The 17,305-nt window shown below is 33.7% G+C and overlaps 1 protein-coding gene across 2 annotated transcripts; it reads left to right on the top strand.

Moving 5' to 3' along the window:
* The first annotated feature begins 2,341 nt into the window (after positions 1 to 2,341).
* Positions 2,342 to 15,337, top strand: LOC100646248 (facilitated trehalose transporter Tret1-like). Of its 2 annotated transcripts, XM_020867837.2 has the most exons (4): positions 2,342 to 2,502; positions 2,826 to 3,088; positions 14,149 to 14,287; positions 14,396 to 15,337. In XM_020867837.2, exons 1-4 carry the CDS (start codon positions 2,424 to 2,426, stop codon positions 15,205 to 15,207), a joined length of 1,293 nt encoding a protein of 430 aa, XP_020723496.2. In that variant the 5' UTR covers positions 2,342 to 2,423; the 3' UTR covers positions 15,208 to 15,337. The 2 variants fall into 2 exon arrangements, with proteins under 2 accessions (XP_020723496.2, XP_003402688.2); XM_003402640.4 differs by having other exon boundaries at positions 14,149 to 15,337.
* Positions 15,338 to 17,305: the final 1,968 nt, after the last annotated feature.

The following is a 17,305-nucleotide window of genomic DNA, read 5'->3' as shown; positions in this document are numbered from 1 at the left end:
TTCACCATAGCCGAATTAAGAAACTGTTGTCATTCGATTCGACTGTATTTATTTGAGATTTATGATAGTGAGCTCGGACTCGAGGCGACAACCAGTCGCCGAACGTAGTCGCGGTCAAGGGATGAACGTTTTGTCTAACAAAGGCATGAAGTAACTCTATAGCTCTCCTTAAAAGAAATACTTAGGACGAGGCACGACGGTAAGCATTTCAACGATTTCTGTCCCGTGGCTCGCCACACGCAGACTCTATTCTTTGAGTAAGATGATTACCAGATGTCGACGCGTCTCCACAGTACATGTTCAGTTAGCCCGAGGACCTGCTATAAATCTTAAGATCTGTTTAACTAAAGTCCTTCAAACCGACAAACAGTCCTCGTCCCAACTACGAGAAAATAGGAGAAATCTATTTTTCTCACCAACAACGCTTCCTCTTCTCGAACTTTCTCTTAAGGGCGGCTAGCACCCTTCCCTAACCACCAACATGGAAATTGACCAATTAACAGTAACGCCAATTTCCCTCACTTTCCGAATGAAGGCTTTTCTCCACGAATCCGATGATTTCGTGCCCTTAGGCACACCCGTCATAGTTTTCCTCGACAGCATTACCGTGATGGAGAACCACTCTCCGGTACGATCTCAAAGACGATTCAAGTAACTCTCAGATACGTAGTGATTGCCTCGTGCATTAACGTTGAGTACAACTTAGACGCTGAAGAAAAGTAGAGTTCGTCATCCCCTTGACCGCGGATTCGTTAGTGAGCCTAGAATCATTGTCATTAGCTTTTCGAGTATCTAATTATCGCGATTACTTGTCCAATTCCATCATAGTCATATTTGCACTAGTAAATATTTCCTCTATTGCATAATGATCACGTCTAGCGCCAATAGGGATTCGTTTCACGACCTCAACCCTAACTCAAATCTTAACGCCAAACCGACATATATAATAAAGATAAAGAATCCGAATAAATCAAAGATCTTCGAACCACTTAGTTTGTTGCTAAAAGACGTTTATTTCACCTGAACCTCAAAAACGGGTGTTCGAAGAGACAAAAGATCATGTAAAAAGAGTCCCAACTTTGACACATTTTAATTTCTCTAAAGATGTTATCGTTCAAGAGAATACTTCGGGCTATGGCCTGAACGCAGCCTTGCTGCAGGATGATATAGATAAGAATTATTATAAGCGGTATTATTATATGGTAGTTTATGTTTCCGGACAAGAGTCAACCGTCGCGGATTCTTTGTTTAGGAACTCCCTATATCAAAGTGAGACCGATGCCGACGATTTGCCATGGGAAATGAACGTTTTTGTGAATTTTATTATAAGTAGTCTGCTCGCGTCAAAAAGTTTCTTGAATAGAATCAAATGCGAGCAGGAAGCCGATTCTATTAGCACCGTATTGAGAAAGTACTGTTCGGCAAATTGGCCTTCAAAAATTGGTCTCCCTAATCACGTGCTGACGTAAAAATGTAAAAATGAAAAAATATACTCTTAACTTATTTCTGTATTTATTATAAAATCGAATCCTGCTAACTATTCATTCTTAGCTAGTCAGGGATTAGTCCAAGTTACATATATCTAGTATTTATGAAATTTCTAAACCCAACTTTTTTGGAAACAAAGTGTCACATGAAAAAGTTTGATTTTATATCAAATTAATTTTTTCACATAGAATCACATCCTTGTTGATTTCACTATGATTATTTTGACAGTTTGTTTAGTCTTTACCTTTTATTATACTTTTTTAGAAATTTCTGATTTCGAAAAATGCAAAATAGCGAAGTAATAATTGTTAACTGTGCTTCAGGATTATGTGGAGTTAGATCATACAGATTTCAATCTTATCTGTTACTCTTTTTGCAGAATAACGTCACTCGTTCGAAACGAATATGTTGCAGGTGAATTAATTAAAGTGTACACATCTTAACAAAGATATCTTGATTTATAAGTAACAATGGTTTCGACTATACATATATATTATTTCAATAAAATTTGAAAACTACTAGTGAACAGAAACTATTAACAAATTATCACCGCGGTAATTTTTCACGGAAAATTTCTCGTGTTCACGGAAAATGTATATGTTTATATCTAAATAATTTGATATAAGCTGATGACATTTCTTATCAAGATTGCGTGACGCAAACTCTTATTTGAGGATTACGGATCTACGTACCATCGCAAAAGGAAATGATACTGTCTACAGCGAATGTGTGTTTCTTTTTTCAAATATGACAGTTTACTATTACAAACACGATAAGCAGGATTTATGTCTGTTTTGCATTTTTTGGTAGCAAGTTGTTGTCTCTCACGTTGATTAAATAATGTGATGAAACACGTTTAGTTCGTTTGACTCAGTTGTAGGTTAACATCCGTTGTGTAATTTATTCTCGAAGTGTATGAAATATAAATTGTAAAGATGAGTATTGATGCAGACGGAAGGAAATATACATCACCAGATGGTTCAAAAACTTGGGAATATTTGGCTATTTTGACATGTAATTATAAAATTATTTTGCTCTTCGATATTTTTTTTAAATTCTAAAGAAAAAGATCTATCAAAGACCTGAAATGAAAAATTACACATTCCACTGACAGTTATTCTTTATAGCGACAATTTTTTCTTAAATCTTAAGAAATCTGTTAGCCATAAAAAATAACATTGGAAAGAAAGTAACTAAAAAGAAAAAAACGCAGCAGGTTAAAGTTGTATTTTTGATTATATAATATCTATAATAATGATCTATAATAATATTGTCGAATTATTTTTCCTTATTGATAAATATACCGTACATGTACATTACGTACATGAATCTATCAGGTTCCATTATGAGTGGTTGCATTGGATTCGTCGTAGGATGGAATTCACCAAGTATAGTAATATTAATGTCCGAAGACTCGCCTATTCCAGTCACAGCATCATCTATTTCTACGTTGGTGGCAGTTGTGGCTGTTGGACATATGTTAGCGCCACCAATTAATATTTTTATCGTTGATAAATTTGGCAGAAAAAATACTCTGTTGTTTAGTGCTTTACCGCTCTTAGTCAGTTGGAGTTTAATTACTATCGCAACGTCTATTTGGGTAAGTTATATTAGAGGATGAATCATGTCCATACAACAGTGGGTGAATTTGCATATTAAAATATGTAAAAGGCGTCATATGAATATACTCGAACGTCCTACTTATTTGAGTTTTCGAGTTATAAATGATTACAAAAAAATGTTCGAAGTTTTCACCTCGTTTTTTTTTAAAGTATTGTTTAACAGTATTATCGCAAGCTGATAGATAGGGTAAGATGGACCCATTGCATGGCTACTGTGATACAGATCGTTAGATTTTTGTTTTTGGAATCGTTTAAAATCTATTGTGTATTCGATGCAAACGAATAATGTACATGATCGTACAGCGATGTGTTACAGCACGCAATACCTAGATGATGTTGAGGTACAAAGCGGACACTTTGAACATCTTCTTTAATCGTGCATAACTCGAAAATTAAGGTATGTAGGAACATATACTTATAAGATTTGTACTTATTTTATTTTTGTGTAGATACGCCTTCTGAAATATGACGTGTATTTATAATTCACCGTATGTATTGATAAAAAACTATTAATTCGTTATATCAAATTCATTTCTTCTTTTTCAGCATTTAATACTATTCGTTTTTACCACGCTAGAAACAGACACATTGATTACATTTCCTATCCCGAATGATACACAAACCAACTAGGAACATTTTGTTTGTCCATTTTGAAATAACAATTATATTCGTTAATTTGCAAAAAGAATCAAAATTCTGATTTATTTCGAGTATAAGTTTGTAGTTCACATATATAAATGTTTATGAAAATCGATAAATATTTAAAAGAGGAATTAATAAAAAGGTTATAATTTTTAAAATATTATCTAAACAAATGAATTTTTTAAAATTTGTTTACACATCTATGTTTTCCGTTCATAAACATAGAATTCTAACTGATATAATTATTCTATCTCTAGGAGTTCTAAGTTTCATTTTCACCAAAAAATGTAATTGTTTTAACAAAAATATAATACGTGAAATTTCCATAGTTTCGCGCAATATTTTATACAATATGTAATATTAGAGTGATAAAAAGGACAACTGAACAATTGTAAGGTAAATATATGTCTTTATGTACACAATTCTTGAAATATGTATGTATATTTACAGTAAGAGGATGGGGTAAAATATCCGTAGTTCAATTTAATATTGTACTATATTTAATCTATAGAACAAAATATTTTGTTTAAAAATTACATGTTAATACACATGTATTTGCCCTATTTCTGTGGATAACTTCAAAACTTCTTTCTTTCATACTTTCGATTAAAATTTGTAGTCACGATTTTTATGATAGCACACGCTTGTCTTATGCCACCCTTAAGATCTAGCATTTAGTATACTGCGTTGTATTTGCGTATATTTTGGGAGCTAATATTCCCCGAAGGATTTCAATTAGGAAATATGGGGGATCAGGAGGATGCATGGGCTACTGCTTATTTTTCGTTTGAAAATAATGGTTATATTGTTTTGCTGCAACATACAGTTTTCATAATCTTAGTTTTAATACCCAATGCATTAAAGTTTTTGCAGCGTAGATAAATGCAGCTTGTACCATAATAGTTAAATCATGACAGTAAAATTTAAACCCATTTGGTCCGTCATGGTTAAACTTTTTTTCATCCGAAAGAATTACATTTTTTTACTTTTCATCCCAAGTCATATGATATTTCGCAAATGCGAGAAATGTTTATGATGTTACGTTAGGGGTATTTCCGAAATTTTGTTCTATATGTTTAATGTTTCGCAAAACTTATTGGCAACGCCTTTTATTAACCGGTAGATTTTAATCTGCTCGTATTTAACTCGCTGTTAGATTCTCCTTTGTTTCAGTTCACAACATTAACGAAATGTGACTTCACGTAAGCTTCCCATTTTCGCTCTTTGGGTACTTTTCTTCATAGGATCGCCTAATAATTTAATAAAATTATTTATGAAATGATGTAATTTCTTTATTCTAAGGGCAATTTCTTTATGAGGGTCCTGCATCCTTGTAAGCTATAATTTTGGCCTTTTTCTCTTGATTTAGCAAAATATCTCTTGGGATATTTAAAATAAACTAAATTAACCTAAAAATATACTCTATTTAATTAAAATATAACAAATTTAATACTTTTCCAAATGCGCTCTCGCTACTTATACAGCTAAAGGTGATAAGAAAGAAAATTGTAACTATGGGAATTTCGATCACATTTGCAATATGATCAAATGTTACATTACTAATTAGAACAAGACGTAACAATCAAGAAACAATGATAAAGAATACAAATATGAAATGATGACTTCAGCCATCAGAGTCGGGAGCTGTTCAGAACTGAATCAATAACCACCAAAGAAATAAAACTTTTAGCGGAACTATGGAGATTTCGTATACTATACGCGCCCAACGTCTTTGGTAGCATTATTATTTATAATTTAAAAAAATTTATGAAATTTCATAAAAATCAGCGTGTCACGCTTAGGTGATGTTTTTTGTTAGATGTCTAAGGAACTGTCGTATTAGACTGCAGTACTGTATCCTTTAAGCGACCTTTGCACGAAACACTCGCCCTTTTTCATTTTTCTGTTTTCCCGTTCTTTTCTTTCATTCAATATTACATAAGATTTCCAACAATTGAGAATTTTTGTGGTACCGCGTTAATTAATTTACAGACGACATCTAGCAAAGACTGAAATGTTTTATTAGAAATGAAAGTGATCGATAAGCATAATTTGGCCAAATGCACGATAAAATGCACAATGCCTAGCAATAAAGTGTCCTCTTTACACATTTGCGTTCTCAAATCTAACATGAACCAAATACAAACATAATCAAAATCAAAACTAACCAAAACGTGGCTCAAGTATATTCCTAACATCTGAAAGTACATTACAAATATTATATAGTATATAATATTAATATTATAATATAATATAATATATAGTCTGTATATCTATGAAACAAATACCAAGCGATGGTTAATATATATAAATGTAATTCTTCAGAAATCAACTTTGAGTACATATCTGAAAATCACCGAAATAATAAAGAAGGATCGTTTTGTAAATAATTAATCAAAATTCATTTGCGGCTTATACATGATTTTAAATATTATTAGGCGTGGACAAATTTTATTTGGGACAATGATGAAAAGTCACAATTTGAAGTAATGGATCAATTACTTTAATTCACATTTTTATTTTACAAATAATATAGATTATTTTGTGTTTAGGATCAAATAAATTATTTTCAAGTAATTTCCATTTTAGATAATACTTTCAAACAAAATAATAAATAATTTGAATTTTAATATTAATTTGAGTTTTAATTGTTGCATTTTGCATATGTTTCAGGCATAATCTAGTCAAATTATTTTACAACATAACAACATTTGTTCTCAGAATTATTTTTATTTCAATTGTCTTCGATCAATACTATCTGAATATGAGTACCTAGTAAAATCAGTGTTTCTGATGCAATTATTGATATAATAAAATCGAAATATTTGAGACATTGTTTCAAGGAACATTTATTAAAATATAAAATTCTATTTGATAGTTAAATAATGGAATAATTCGAAGAAAAATCATTTACCTATTCAAACAAGCTAACTCGTAACTATTTCAAAACAAAATTTAACCAAACAAGAAATTTAATTTTAAGAAAAGAATTTAATTTTTAATAAACAACGATTTTATATACATACTTATGTATGTATACTTATGTATGTATGTATATTACTATTTATACATCTCTATACGATTATATGCTCTTTTCCCCTTAATATTGCCATCTTTTTTTTTTTTTTTTATTTATTTATTAAAATTCACAATTTGTCCAATTTGGACATTTGGTGGAATTTTTTAACGGTTAAATTAGCATGTTGGTGGCTACCCCCAGCGGGGTACCATCCTCGTGTTTCTTAGGTTATGTCCTTTATAAGGTCTGCTGCGTGCTTCCTTTTTAGTCTTCTGTCCATATTTATGATTTTGTATGTTTCCGCAGCTAGCCGGTTTATGTGTGTTGCTATTCTTAATTTGTATTTCTCGGAGTATCTGTTGATTTCTTCCTTGACCGTTGGCATTCCCAGGTCCCTTCGTATATCTTCGTTTCTGACGTACCAAGGTCCGTTTACTATTGTCCTGAGGATTTTAGCCTGTATTACCTCTATTTTGTTTATATGGCTCATTGCTGCCGTCCCCCATAGTGGTATTCCAGTATACGTCCAGATTGGTTTTATGATCGTTTTATATATTTTTAACTTGTTTTCTGTGCTTAGTTTGGATTTTCGGCTTGTTAGCCAATGCATTTGTCTTCTTGTTTTCTGTATTTTTTCTACTATTGATTTGATGTGTAGTTTCCAGGTGAGTTTTTGATCTAAGTGGAGTCCTAGGTATTTGACATGCTTTGTTTGTGTTATATGTGTGCCGTTCAATAGGATGTTTGGTGGTGTCTTTTTCCGTAGCGTGAATGTAATATGGTTGCATTTATTGGGGTTTGCTTTTATTTGTTTTTCTTGTAGCCAATTGTCTATTTTTACGATGTGTTCTTGTAGTATTTTGACTGCCGTTTCTGGGTTAGTATGCCTGACTAGTATAGCTGTGTCGTCCGCGAATGTCAATACTGTGCTGTTGGTAGTTGTTGGTATGTTCGCCGTGTATAATGTGTATAGTATTGGGCCTAGGACGCTTCCTTGTGGTACCCCGGCCTTGATGTCTTTAACTTGAGAATGTGTGTCCTTGATTTTTATTACGAAGGTTCTGCAGCTTAGGTAGGATTTTATTAAGTGGTGTATTTGCTCCGGGAATTGTTTCCTAATTGTTTGTAGTAGACTTTCATGGTTAATTTTATCGAATGCTTTCTCTATGTCTATGAAGAGGGCTGTGCAGTATTCCTTGTTTTCTAGTGCTACTATTATTTCGTTTATAAGCCTGTGCATTTGCTCTATCGTGGAGTGTTTGTTTCTGAAACCAAATTGGTGATCCGGTATTAGTTTTTTTGTCTCTATTATTGGTTTTATGCGGTCGTATATTATCTTTTCCAGTATTTTGGAAAATACTGGAAGCAGTGATATTGGTCTGTAAGATGCAGTTTGGTGCGGGTCTTTGCCTGGTTTATGTAACATTTTGATCTGTGCTAATTTCCATGGTTTGGGGAAGTATTGAATTCTTAGAATTGCGTTGAATATTACTGTTATTAGTCTTATTGCTTTTGGCGGAAGGTTTTTTAAGATTTTACCATTAATTAGGTCGATTCCTGGCGCTTTGTTGTTTTTTGTTTTATCAATTATGTTTCTAATTTCTTGTGCCGATGTTTTAGGTATGGTGTATTCCTTGTCGGCTGTGGTAGCAGTGGTTTGTGGATCCTCCTCCGTATGACTTTTGAGGTTGCTGTTGTTGGTAATGTGTGGTGTGAATGTGTTGTAGAGGTGGTTGGAGAATTCTTCAGCTTGTTCTTCGTTGCTTCTTGCCCATGTGTTATCTGCTTTTCTGATTGCCGGGACGGGTATTATTGGCTTCCTTATTTTTTTCGTGGATTTCCATAGTGAATAGTTGGTGTTCTCGTGTGTGGAGAGTGTCCCTATGAACTTTGAGAATTCGTTATCGTTGTGCTTCTTTATTTTGTTTTTTATTTCCTTTGCGAGTTTGTTTAAGTGTTTTTTGTTTTCTCGGGTTCTGTATTTTTGCCATTTTGCTTTTGCTTTTCTTTTTTCTTTGATTTTGTCAAGTATTTCTTGCGGGATTGTTATTGTTTGTCTGCTGGTTGGTTCGGGAGTAGTGGTTGTCCTTGCTGCTTCCTGAATAGTTGCTGTCAATGTTGCTACTGCCTGTTCTATGTGTTCAGGAGTTTTTAACGGGATGTTGCAGTTTATTTTGCTTTCTATTATTTCTTTGAAAGTTTGCCAATTGGTGGTTTTATTGCATAGTGTTTCTGGTTTGCTATAGTGAATTGGTTTGTTTCTGTATTCAATTATTATGGGTGTATGATCGGAGCTGAGCTCGAGGTTGGGTGTTATTTTTAGTTTATTTGTGTTTAGTCCCCTTGTAACTGCAAAGTCCAGAAGATCTGGTTTTTTGTTCAGGTCAGTCGGCCAATGTGTCGGTGTTCCTGTGGATAATATATTGAGGTTATTATTTCTAATGTATTTTTCCAGTGTTCTACCTCGAGGTGTAATGTTTCTTGATCCCCAGAGCGTGTGCTTTGAGTTGTAGTCTCCCGCTGCGATGTACTTGTCCCCTAGGTCCTGGAAGTATTCTTCCCACATTTGTGTTGTTATTTTGTGTCGCGGGGGCACGTATACTGCTGACAACTGGAAGTAGTTGCTGCTAGTTTGAACTGTAACAGTGGTTGCTTGTAAATATTCTTTGTTAACTTGGCTGTGAAGATAATGTTTGATATCGTTTCTGACTATCACTGCTGTCCCTCCGTGAGCTTTTCCTGAGGGGTGTTTGGTATCATATATGGTGTAGTATGGTATTTTCAAATAGCTTTTTGTAGTGAAGTGTGTTTCTGAGACAAGTAGTATGTCTATATTATTATTGTATATGAATGTTTTAATTTCGAGGGCCCGTTGTTGTAGGCCGTTTGAGTTCCAGGCTGCTATTTTTAGAGTGTCCGTTTTTATTTTTTGCTTAGCACGTTTGTAATTAGTTGTAGCATGACTGTGATTTGTTGGGTTTGCTGTTTGAGTACTGCATTTTGTTCGCTTATCATTCTGGCTAGCATTTCGGTGTTCTTTATGGATTGTTTGAGCAGTTCTTTGATTTCTGCAGTGTCGTTGTTACTATTGCTGTGGTATTGGTTATGTGTGTGTGTTGGTTGGCTGGTTACTTGAGCATAGCTTAGACCACCAATGGTGTTGGTGCTGATAGGTTTGGTATTTATTGCTTGCTCTGTATTTGGTAATATTTCAGGTTTTGTGCTGTCATGATGGGCTTGCTTGTTAGTGCTTGTCCTGCTTCGTAGGGGAGGGAACAGTTTTCGTTGTAGTTGTTTTCTTACTTCACAGCCTTTATAGCTGGCTGGGTGGTTACCGTTACAGTTGGAGCATTTAACTTTTTCTATTTTTCCTGAATATGGGCAGTGTGCAGTTAAGTGATTTTTTGCGCACTTGACGCAGGCTGGGCTTCTGTTGCAGTAGTTCTTAGTGTGTCCGTATTGTTGACACCGCATGCATTGAGGTATATCTTTTTTGTGTCGTGGTGGTTCGACTGTTACTATTGTGTTTAGTATTTGTTTGATATCATATATTTCCTTGTTATTGATTCTGGGTTCAAGTTCTATTAAGAATAGTGGTAGTGGTTGCTTAGTGTCGAATCTTGTTATATTGTTTATTGTTCTAGTTTGATGTCCAATTTTAGCTAGCTCATCGCTTAGTTTATGTACGTTGGTTTTAGGATGCAATCCTCTTATGACAATTTTATAGCTCCTTTCAGTTTTAAGCTGATAAGTGTGGTAGATGGCATTTTTTTCTTTTAATGCTTTTATAACTTTCCTAAATGATTCTGGTGTGTTTGTTTGAATTTTTACTTGATCCAATTTTGTTTGCTTTATTGTGTAATTGTTTTTCTCTTCTAGATTATTTAGTAGATCAATGAGCGGGTCTATTATTTGGGCCTCGACAAAGATTGGTGGTGGTTTTGTAATATGGTTTGTTTGGGTAATGGTTTTACTTACGGGGTCAGAGTCTATTTCTTCAGTTAGTGAGTTGAAGGAGTTACTTAGTGGTAATTCTTGCAGCCATCGCTGCTTTTCTGTGACTGGGTTTCCTATGGCACTTGTGTCTGTGGTTGTTTTACGTTTTTTGCTAGCCTTCACTGGCTTCCAGCTTTCATCCTGGTAGTATCTTTCATGTTCTGAATTGCTATCTTCCTGTCCCCGATGCTCTTTTGTTTCTTCTGTCTCCATGTTGGTTTGTTTGGTTTTTATATAATATGTTTCTCCTTTTGTTGCTATGTTTATAGTTGGTATCTGCATTGTTATTTTATTTCCTCCTCATTATCACTTTGCAGCACTATTACTTTGGAGCACTTTTTCACTATTCACTTATACCTGGAGAGGACGACCGTCTAGACACGTCCGTCCTCCTCGGCTGTCCGAGCAGGAGTGATATTGCCATCTTACTAAATTTTTCCCTACATTTGCTGTGTAAAGTTATTTTCGTCAAACTTTGGCTTTTGAAATACGCGCAATTTCTGACTTATTTTTTTTATCATGTAATATCTTATGTAGTAGCTTTATATACATACTTATGTATGTATATAAAATATATTTATATATATTTTTATAGTTTATTCTCATATACTATTTTACATAAAAATACTTCATCGTCGTACTCGGAAGTTACTGAACCTAATAAGGTAGCGAATTACCAAGTTTTCAAATGTGAAATTATATATATCAGATGTTTGAACACATACGATAGAAAATTAACATGTTACGTGTTCAATCTCTTTGAAATTTTAATATATAATGAAACTTGACTAGCGTAATTATATTCGTAAAATTTAAAATCAAATTGAAATAACGTATATACAAAATGTTACAAGATAATCGATAAGAAATTAGTATGCAACGTCAATACTCGTCTTAAACATATAATAAAATATACAATAAAAAATAGTCCGTCTGAATACAAAAGTTTTGTAACTTTTGCGAAGTGTACTATATATTTGTAATAAAAATCTTATAATTTTTAAGTACATTTTTAGCTTTGTTTTAAAATGTACCAATATTAATCATGATAATCATATTTTACATATTATCATATCTTTAATGAAATTTCAGAATGGTTTACATAACACATATAATATATACTCAAACTCCATAAAAATATTTTGTACAAGTATTTCTCTGTGCTACATAGATCACAAAATTTGTACACAGTTGTACACAGAGTATACAAAGAGTAGATATAAAAACTACCGCAGCGTTATTCTACACCTCCGAATCTTTAGAAATCTGTAAAAAAAGTTCTTGGAAAATTGAGCATTTGAGCATTTTCAAGGGCAAAACTCTTTTTTATTGCTACATATTCCACTCACCGCGATGAAAGAACCAAAATCTCAAAGGAACCATTACTACATGCAGAAGATATTCCGTTACAATGCGGTTTTTAGCGACTGTTATTTTTGCTACTTAATTTTGCCTGCATCTGAGAACTATTAAAACTTTAACATTTCTTTCCGAGAGAAGGTTTCATTTGCGATATGTGGTTCCTATAAGTTTTGTTCCTCGTGATGTGTAGAATACGTTGCAATAAAAAAACCTTGGCCTTGAATATCATACTCAATGTCAATTTTTTCAGAAGTTTCCACAGTCCCCGAGTTGTACAATTACACTATTGTGGTTTTTACGCTTACTTTTTATACATCTCTATACGATTATATGCTCTTTTCCCCTTAATATTGCCATCTTACTACATTTTTCCCTACATTTGCTGTGTAAAGTTATTTTCGTCAAACTTTGGCTTTTGAAATACGCGCAATTTCTGACTTATTTTTTTATCATGTAATATCTTATGTAATAGCTTTCAAGATAAAGTCCAACAATTCCAGTTTTATGGTATAAACTTTACGCATAACTTTCAAAATAATTATTCCCACTTTAAAATTATCATTTTTCATATTATAAAAAAGATTATAAATTCAAAACGAAACAAAATTGAATAATCATTCTCTATATCTATATTAATATATGTTAAAAATGAAATGTCTATTTATACACATAGGTACAACAGCTTTAATTATAGAATTCCAAGGTGAAACTGTAGAAAATTCGGATCCTCCGATTTGGATGACTTTTTGATATATTGCGAAACTCAATATGTTACAATATTTTCCTATACATGTAAAAGCTGGATGCACTTAATTTCTGACATATTCGCCAAAAGCTGCCGGTATCACTACAGTAAATTCTGCCTATAGTTGTACATTTGTAGCAGTGAATGCGTTAGCATTGATTACCGTCCGCTGGCCGCTTATCTTTTGTTTATAAACGAAGATGGTTGGCTTGAAGGCCCCGTGCACTACGAGCACGTGCGAGTTTGTAGAAAGCATCTGTTAGAACTTACAACTCAAGAAAGTTCTTTTCGTAGTAATATCAATTATTCATTCGCGTAGTGTTTTTACAATTAATTTGTTATTATTTTATGTAAGCGTTGCCGACATTCCTGTGTAAACCCCCACGAACCGCAAAATCAATAACGTGGGGATGGTCACGTGTGGAAGGAAAATTACCAAATAACGAACTCGCGTGTCTTGCCCCCTATCGTTTCTCAGACGAATTATAAGAGCTTTTTCTCGGGAAAGTTGACACAGTTCATTGACCCAGTTCATTGAATCAGTTTCTTGAATCATTTCATTGAGTCAGTTCACTGAGACAGTTCACTGACCCAATTCATTGACTCAGTTTATCAAGTCAATTCATTTATACAGTCCATTGATACTTACTCTCAAGCTTATTTCGCTTTCAAACTCAGAATCATTTTACATCAAACACATTCAGCTTATATACAGTCCACTTCATGTAAATTTTACAGCTTTTTCGTACTGGTAAAATAATCAGCCTTTCCTTCCTGTGGCAAATAATCTTTGCTGCTGCTACATTCTTCTGAGCCTAGGGTCCAGAACATTTTGTGATCCTTTCGAGTCTAGCGTCTCGACCAATAAGTTCTAACAGACGTTTCTTACAGCCTCACATATGCACGTTATACTTTCAAGCACGATGCCTTTAAGCATGACCGACGAAAGTTTATAAGCAGAACATAATTGGCAACGGGTAATCAATACTAACGCACACGCAGCCACAAATGCACAACTATAGACTGAATTCATTATAGTGGCATCAGCAGTTTATCGTGAACATCTTTGAAACTAAACGAGTCACACCTTACATATATATATATAAAAATCTTATTCAGAATATCGACTTTTAAAATATATTCAAAATCATCGAGATCGGAGGGTAATTAGATTTTCTGCAGTTCCATTAAATTTTAACTCCTGTTTCTTTCTTTTTGTTCTTTCTTCGTCATTATATCATAATCCAGAAATAACTTCTTATTTTTTTTTACAGGAACTATATGTGGCAAGATTTCTGGCTGGAATAACACTAGGATTATTTATCTGTGTCGCTCCAATATACATAGGTGAAATATCATCACCAGATACGCGAGGAGCTGGAGGTTCTCTGACGACTATCATCTATAACATCGGTATTCTTGTAACCTTCATAGTTGCACCGCATCTTTCATTATCTGCAATGGCAGGAGCTTTTCTGATCATTAACATTGGGTTTGTAATCATATTCTGGTTTATGCCAGAATCGCCGTACTTTTTCGTAATGAGGAATAGAATAGACGAAGCGGAAGAAGTTTTGGAAAAACTACGGGGCAAAAGTGACATTTCCGAAGAGCTTCAAACGATCGTCGATTCCCTTTCAAAAATGGACAAGCAATCATCGAAAAGTGGAAATTTGAAAGATATCTTTACGTCGAAAGCAAATTTTCGTGCATTTCTTAGTATAATGCTGTTTGCAGTGACGCAACATTTTGGAGGTTTCTTTACGATTCTGACGTATGGTCAATTGATTTTTAAATCAATAAACAATATAATGTCAGATTATGTCGTAAATGTTGTAATTGGTGTAGTACAACTTATTTCTGCTCTTGTAACAACCCTGCTAGTCGACAAATTTGGTCGCAAACCACTAATACTTGCGTCAGGTGTCAGCGCTGCAATTTGCAATTTCGTGATCGGTTTTTATTTCTTTTCGAAAGAATATATGCACGCAGATGTGCTATCGGTTTCATGGATTCCATTTATATCATCTCTTATATTAATTTTCACTTTCAATTGCGGCTTATTATGTTTACAGATTATTCTAATGTCAGAAATCTTTGCAACTGAGATTAAAGCAATAAGCACATGTCTCGTCGGTGTAATCGGCGGATTGCTTGCTACATTAGGAAGTAAACTTTATATATGGATAGCAATAACTTTGAATTACGGTCATTCGCTTCCTTTTTTTGTGTATTTTATAATCGTAGCAGTTTGTACAGCAATTATATTGCATGTTACCCCTGAGACAAAAGGTAAAACATTCGCGGAAATCCAAATAGAGTTGAAAAAGTAATTACCATTATATTTTTTCATTCGTTGTCTAGTAAGAACATTGACGATAACTTCCAATGTGGATGTTAATAAAATAAGTGATTCACAGAAAATGTATTCACAGAAGAAAATAAACACTTAATAATAAGGTAGATGGCCAAAAATATTGTATGATAGTATAGCAATATGTATAGCAATAGTATAGCAATGCAATAATAATAGCTAATAATAGCATTCAATGCAATACTAAGAATCCAATACTTTCCTAAACTATGGGAACTAGCACAGATCATAATGTTACCTAAACCAGGCAAAGACCCACACCAAACTGCATCTTACAGACCAATATCACTACTTCCTGTGTTTTCCAAAATACTGGAAAAAATAATATATGACCGCATAAAACCAATAATAGAGAAGGAAAAATTAATACCAGATCACCAATTTGGATTCAGAAACAAACATTCCACGATAGAGCACAGACTCATTAACGAAATAATACCAGCATTAGAAAACAAACAATACTGCACAGCCCTCTTTATGAACATAAAGAAAACACTTGACAAAATAAACCACGAAAGCCTACTACAAATAATCAGGAAACAATTTGCGGAACAAATATACCAATTAATAAAATCTTACTTAAGCAGTAGAACCTTCGTAATAAAAATCAAGGACACATATTCTGAAGTTAAAGACATCAAGGCAGGAGTACCACAAGGAAGCGTCCTAGGCTCAATACTATACACATTATACACGACGAACATACCGACAACTACCAACAACACAGTACTGACATTCGCGGACGACACAGCTATACTAATCAGGCATACTAACCCAGAAACGGCAGTCAAAATACTACAAGAACATATCACAAAAATAGAAAATTGGCTACAAGAAAAACAAATAAAAGCAAACCCCAATAAATGCAACCATATTACATTCACGCTACGAAAAAAGATACCACCAAACATCCTACTGAACGGCACGCATATAACATAAACAAGGCAAGTCAAATACCTAGGACACCACTTAGATACACGACTCAAATGGAAACAGCATACTAAATCAATAATAGACAAAATACAGACAACAAGGAGACAAATGAATTGGCTAACAAGTCGAAAATCCAAATTAAGCATAGAAAATAAATTAAAAATATACAAAACGATCATAAAACCAATCTGGACGTACGGAATACCACTATGGGGGACAGAAGCAATGAGCCATATAAACAAAATAGAGACAATACAAGCTAAAATTCTTAGAACGATAGTAAACGCCCCATGGTACGTTAGAAACGAGAACGGAGGGACCTGGGAATACCAACGGTCAAAGAAGTAATTAGCAGTTATGCGGAAAGATACAAAGAAAGAATTCTTTCATACCCAAACCGGCTAGCTGCGGAAATGATCAACACCTCAAATATGGAAAGAAGGCTAAAAAGGAAACACCCAGCAGATTTACAAAGGATATAACTTAGCAAACGCGAGGATGGTACCCCGCTGGAGGTAGCGACCAACATGTTAATATAACTGTTAAAAAATTCTACCAAATGTCCAAATTGGACAAATTGTGAATAAAAAGAAATAAATAAAAAAAATATCTTCAAAAGAAAAAGATTCAGCCTATTTATTTCGTATAATTTCCTTCTTGACCATCTTGTTTCTTTTAATTTCTGTTTTTTATCTGTATCCCTTTTTTATTTTTCTTGTTTTTTGCAAACTGTCTATCTATTAAACTATCTATTAAAACAGTGGCTTTAAGGCATTTCCTTGTGGTTATCTTACGAATATTTGCTTCAGCGAATTGTCTGACAATTTCTGACTAAAACATTTCATTTGTGGAAGTCGGTAGCTGAAAAAAAATCATTATTCCAAATGTAAATGATAGATGATGATTGGTTAGTGCAGATGCAGATGCCTGTTCTATTTTACTCACAATTTCAGTATCCAACAACCTCTTGTTTTTTGCTCTTCTTACGCTCCTATAAGATATCCTTATCGATCCTCTTACGCCTTTGTTAATGTGCAAATTCACTTGCTTATTGTTCGTTCATATTCTTTGATTTCCCACATCTTCTTTATCGAAAGTAATCATAGATCCGTTTCGATCGTTTT

Source organism: Bombus terrestris, chromosome 8 (genome assembly GCF_910591885.1).
Source record: "Bombus terrestris chromosome 8, iyBomTerr1.2, whole genome shotgun sequence".
NCBI classification, from domain to species: Eukaryota; Metazoa; Arthropoda; class Insecta; order Hymenoptera; family Apidae; genus Bombus; species Bombus terrestris.
The sequence above is the reverse complement of the archived record's forward strand: the minus strand, read 5'-3'. Positions and strand labels throughout refer to the sequence as shown.

Excerpts from the sequence above, each read along its gene's own strand:
- LOC100646248 (XM_003402640.4), top strand. The coding sequence starts at position 2,424 with ATGAGTATTGATGCAGACGGAAGGAAATATACATCACCAGATGGTTCA. Across the intron at positions 2,503-2,825 it reads ATATTTGGCTATTTTGACAT|GTTCCATTATGAGTGGTTGC; the intron begins GTAATTATAAAA and ends TGAATCTATCAG. Across the intron at positions 3,089-14,148 it reads CTATCGCAACGTCTATTTGG|GAACTATATGTGGCAAGATT; the intron begins GTAAGTTATATT and ends TTTTTTTTACAG.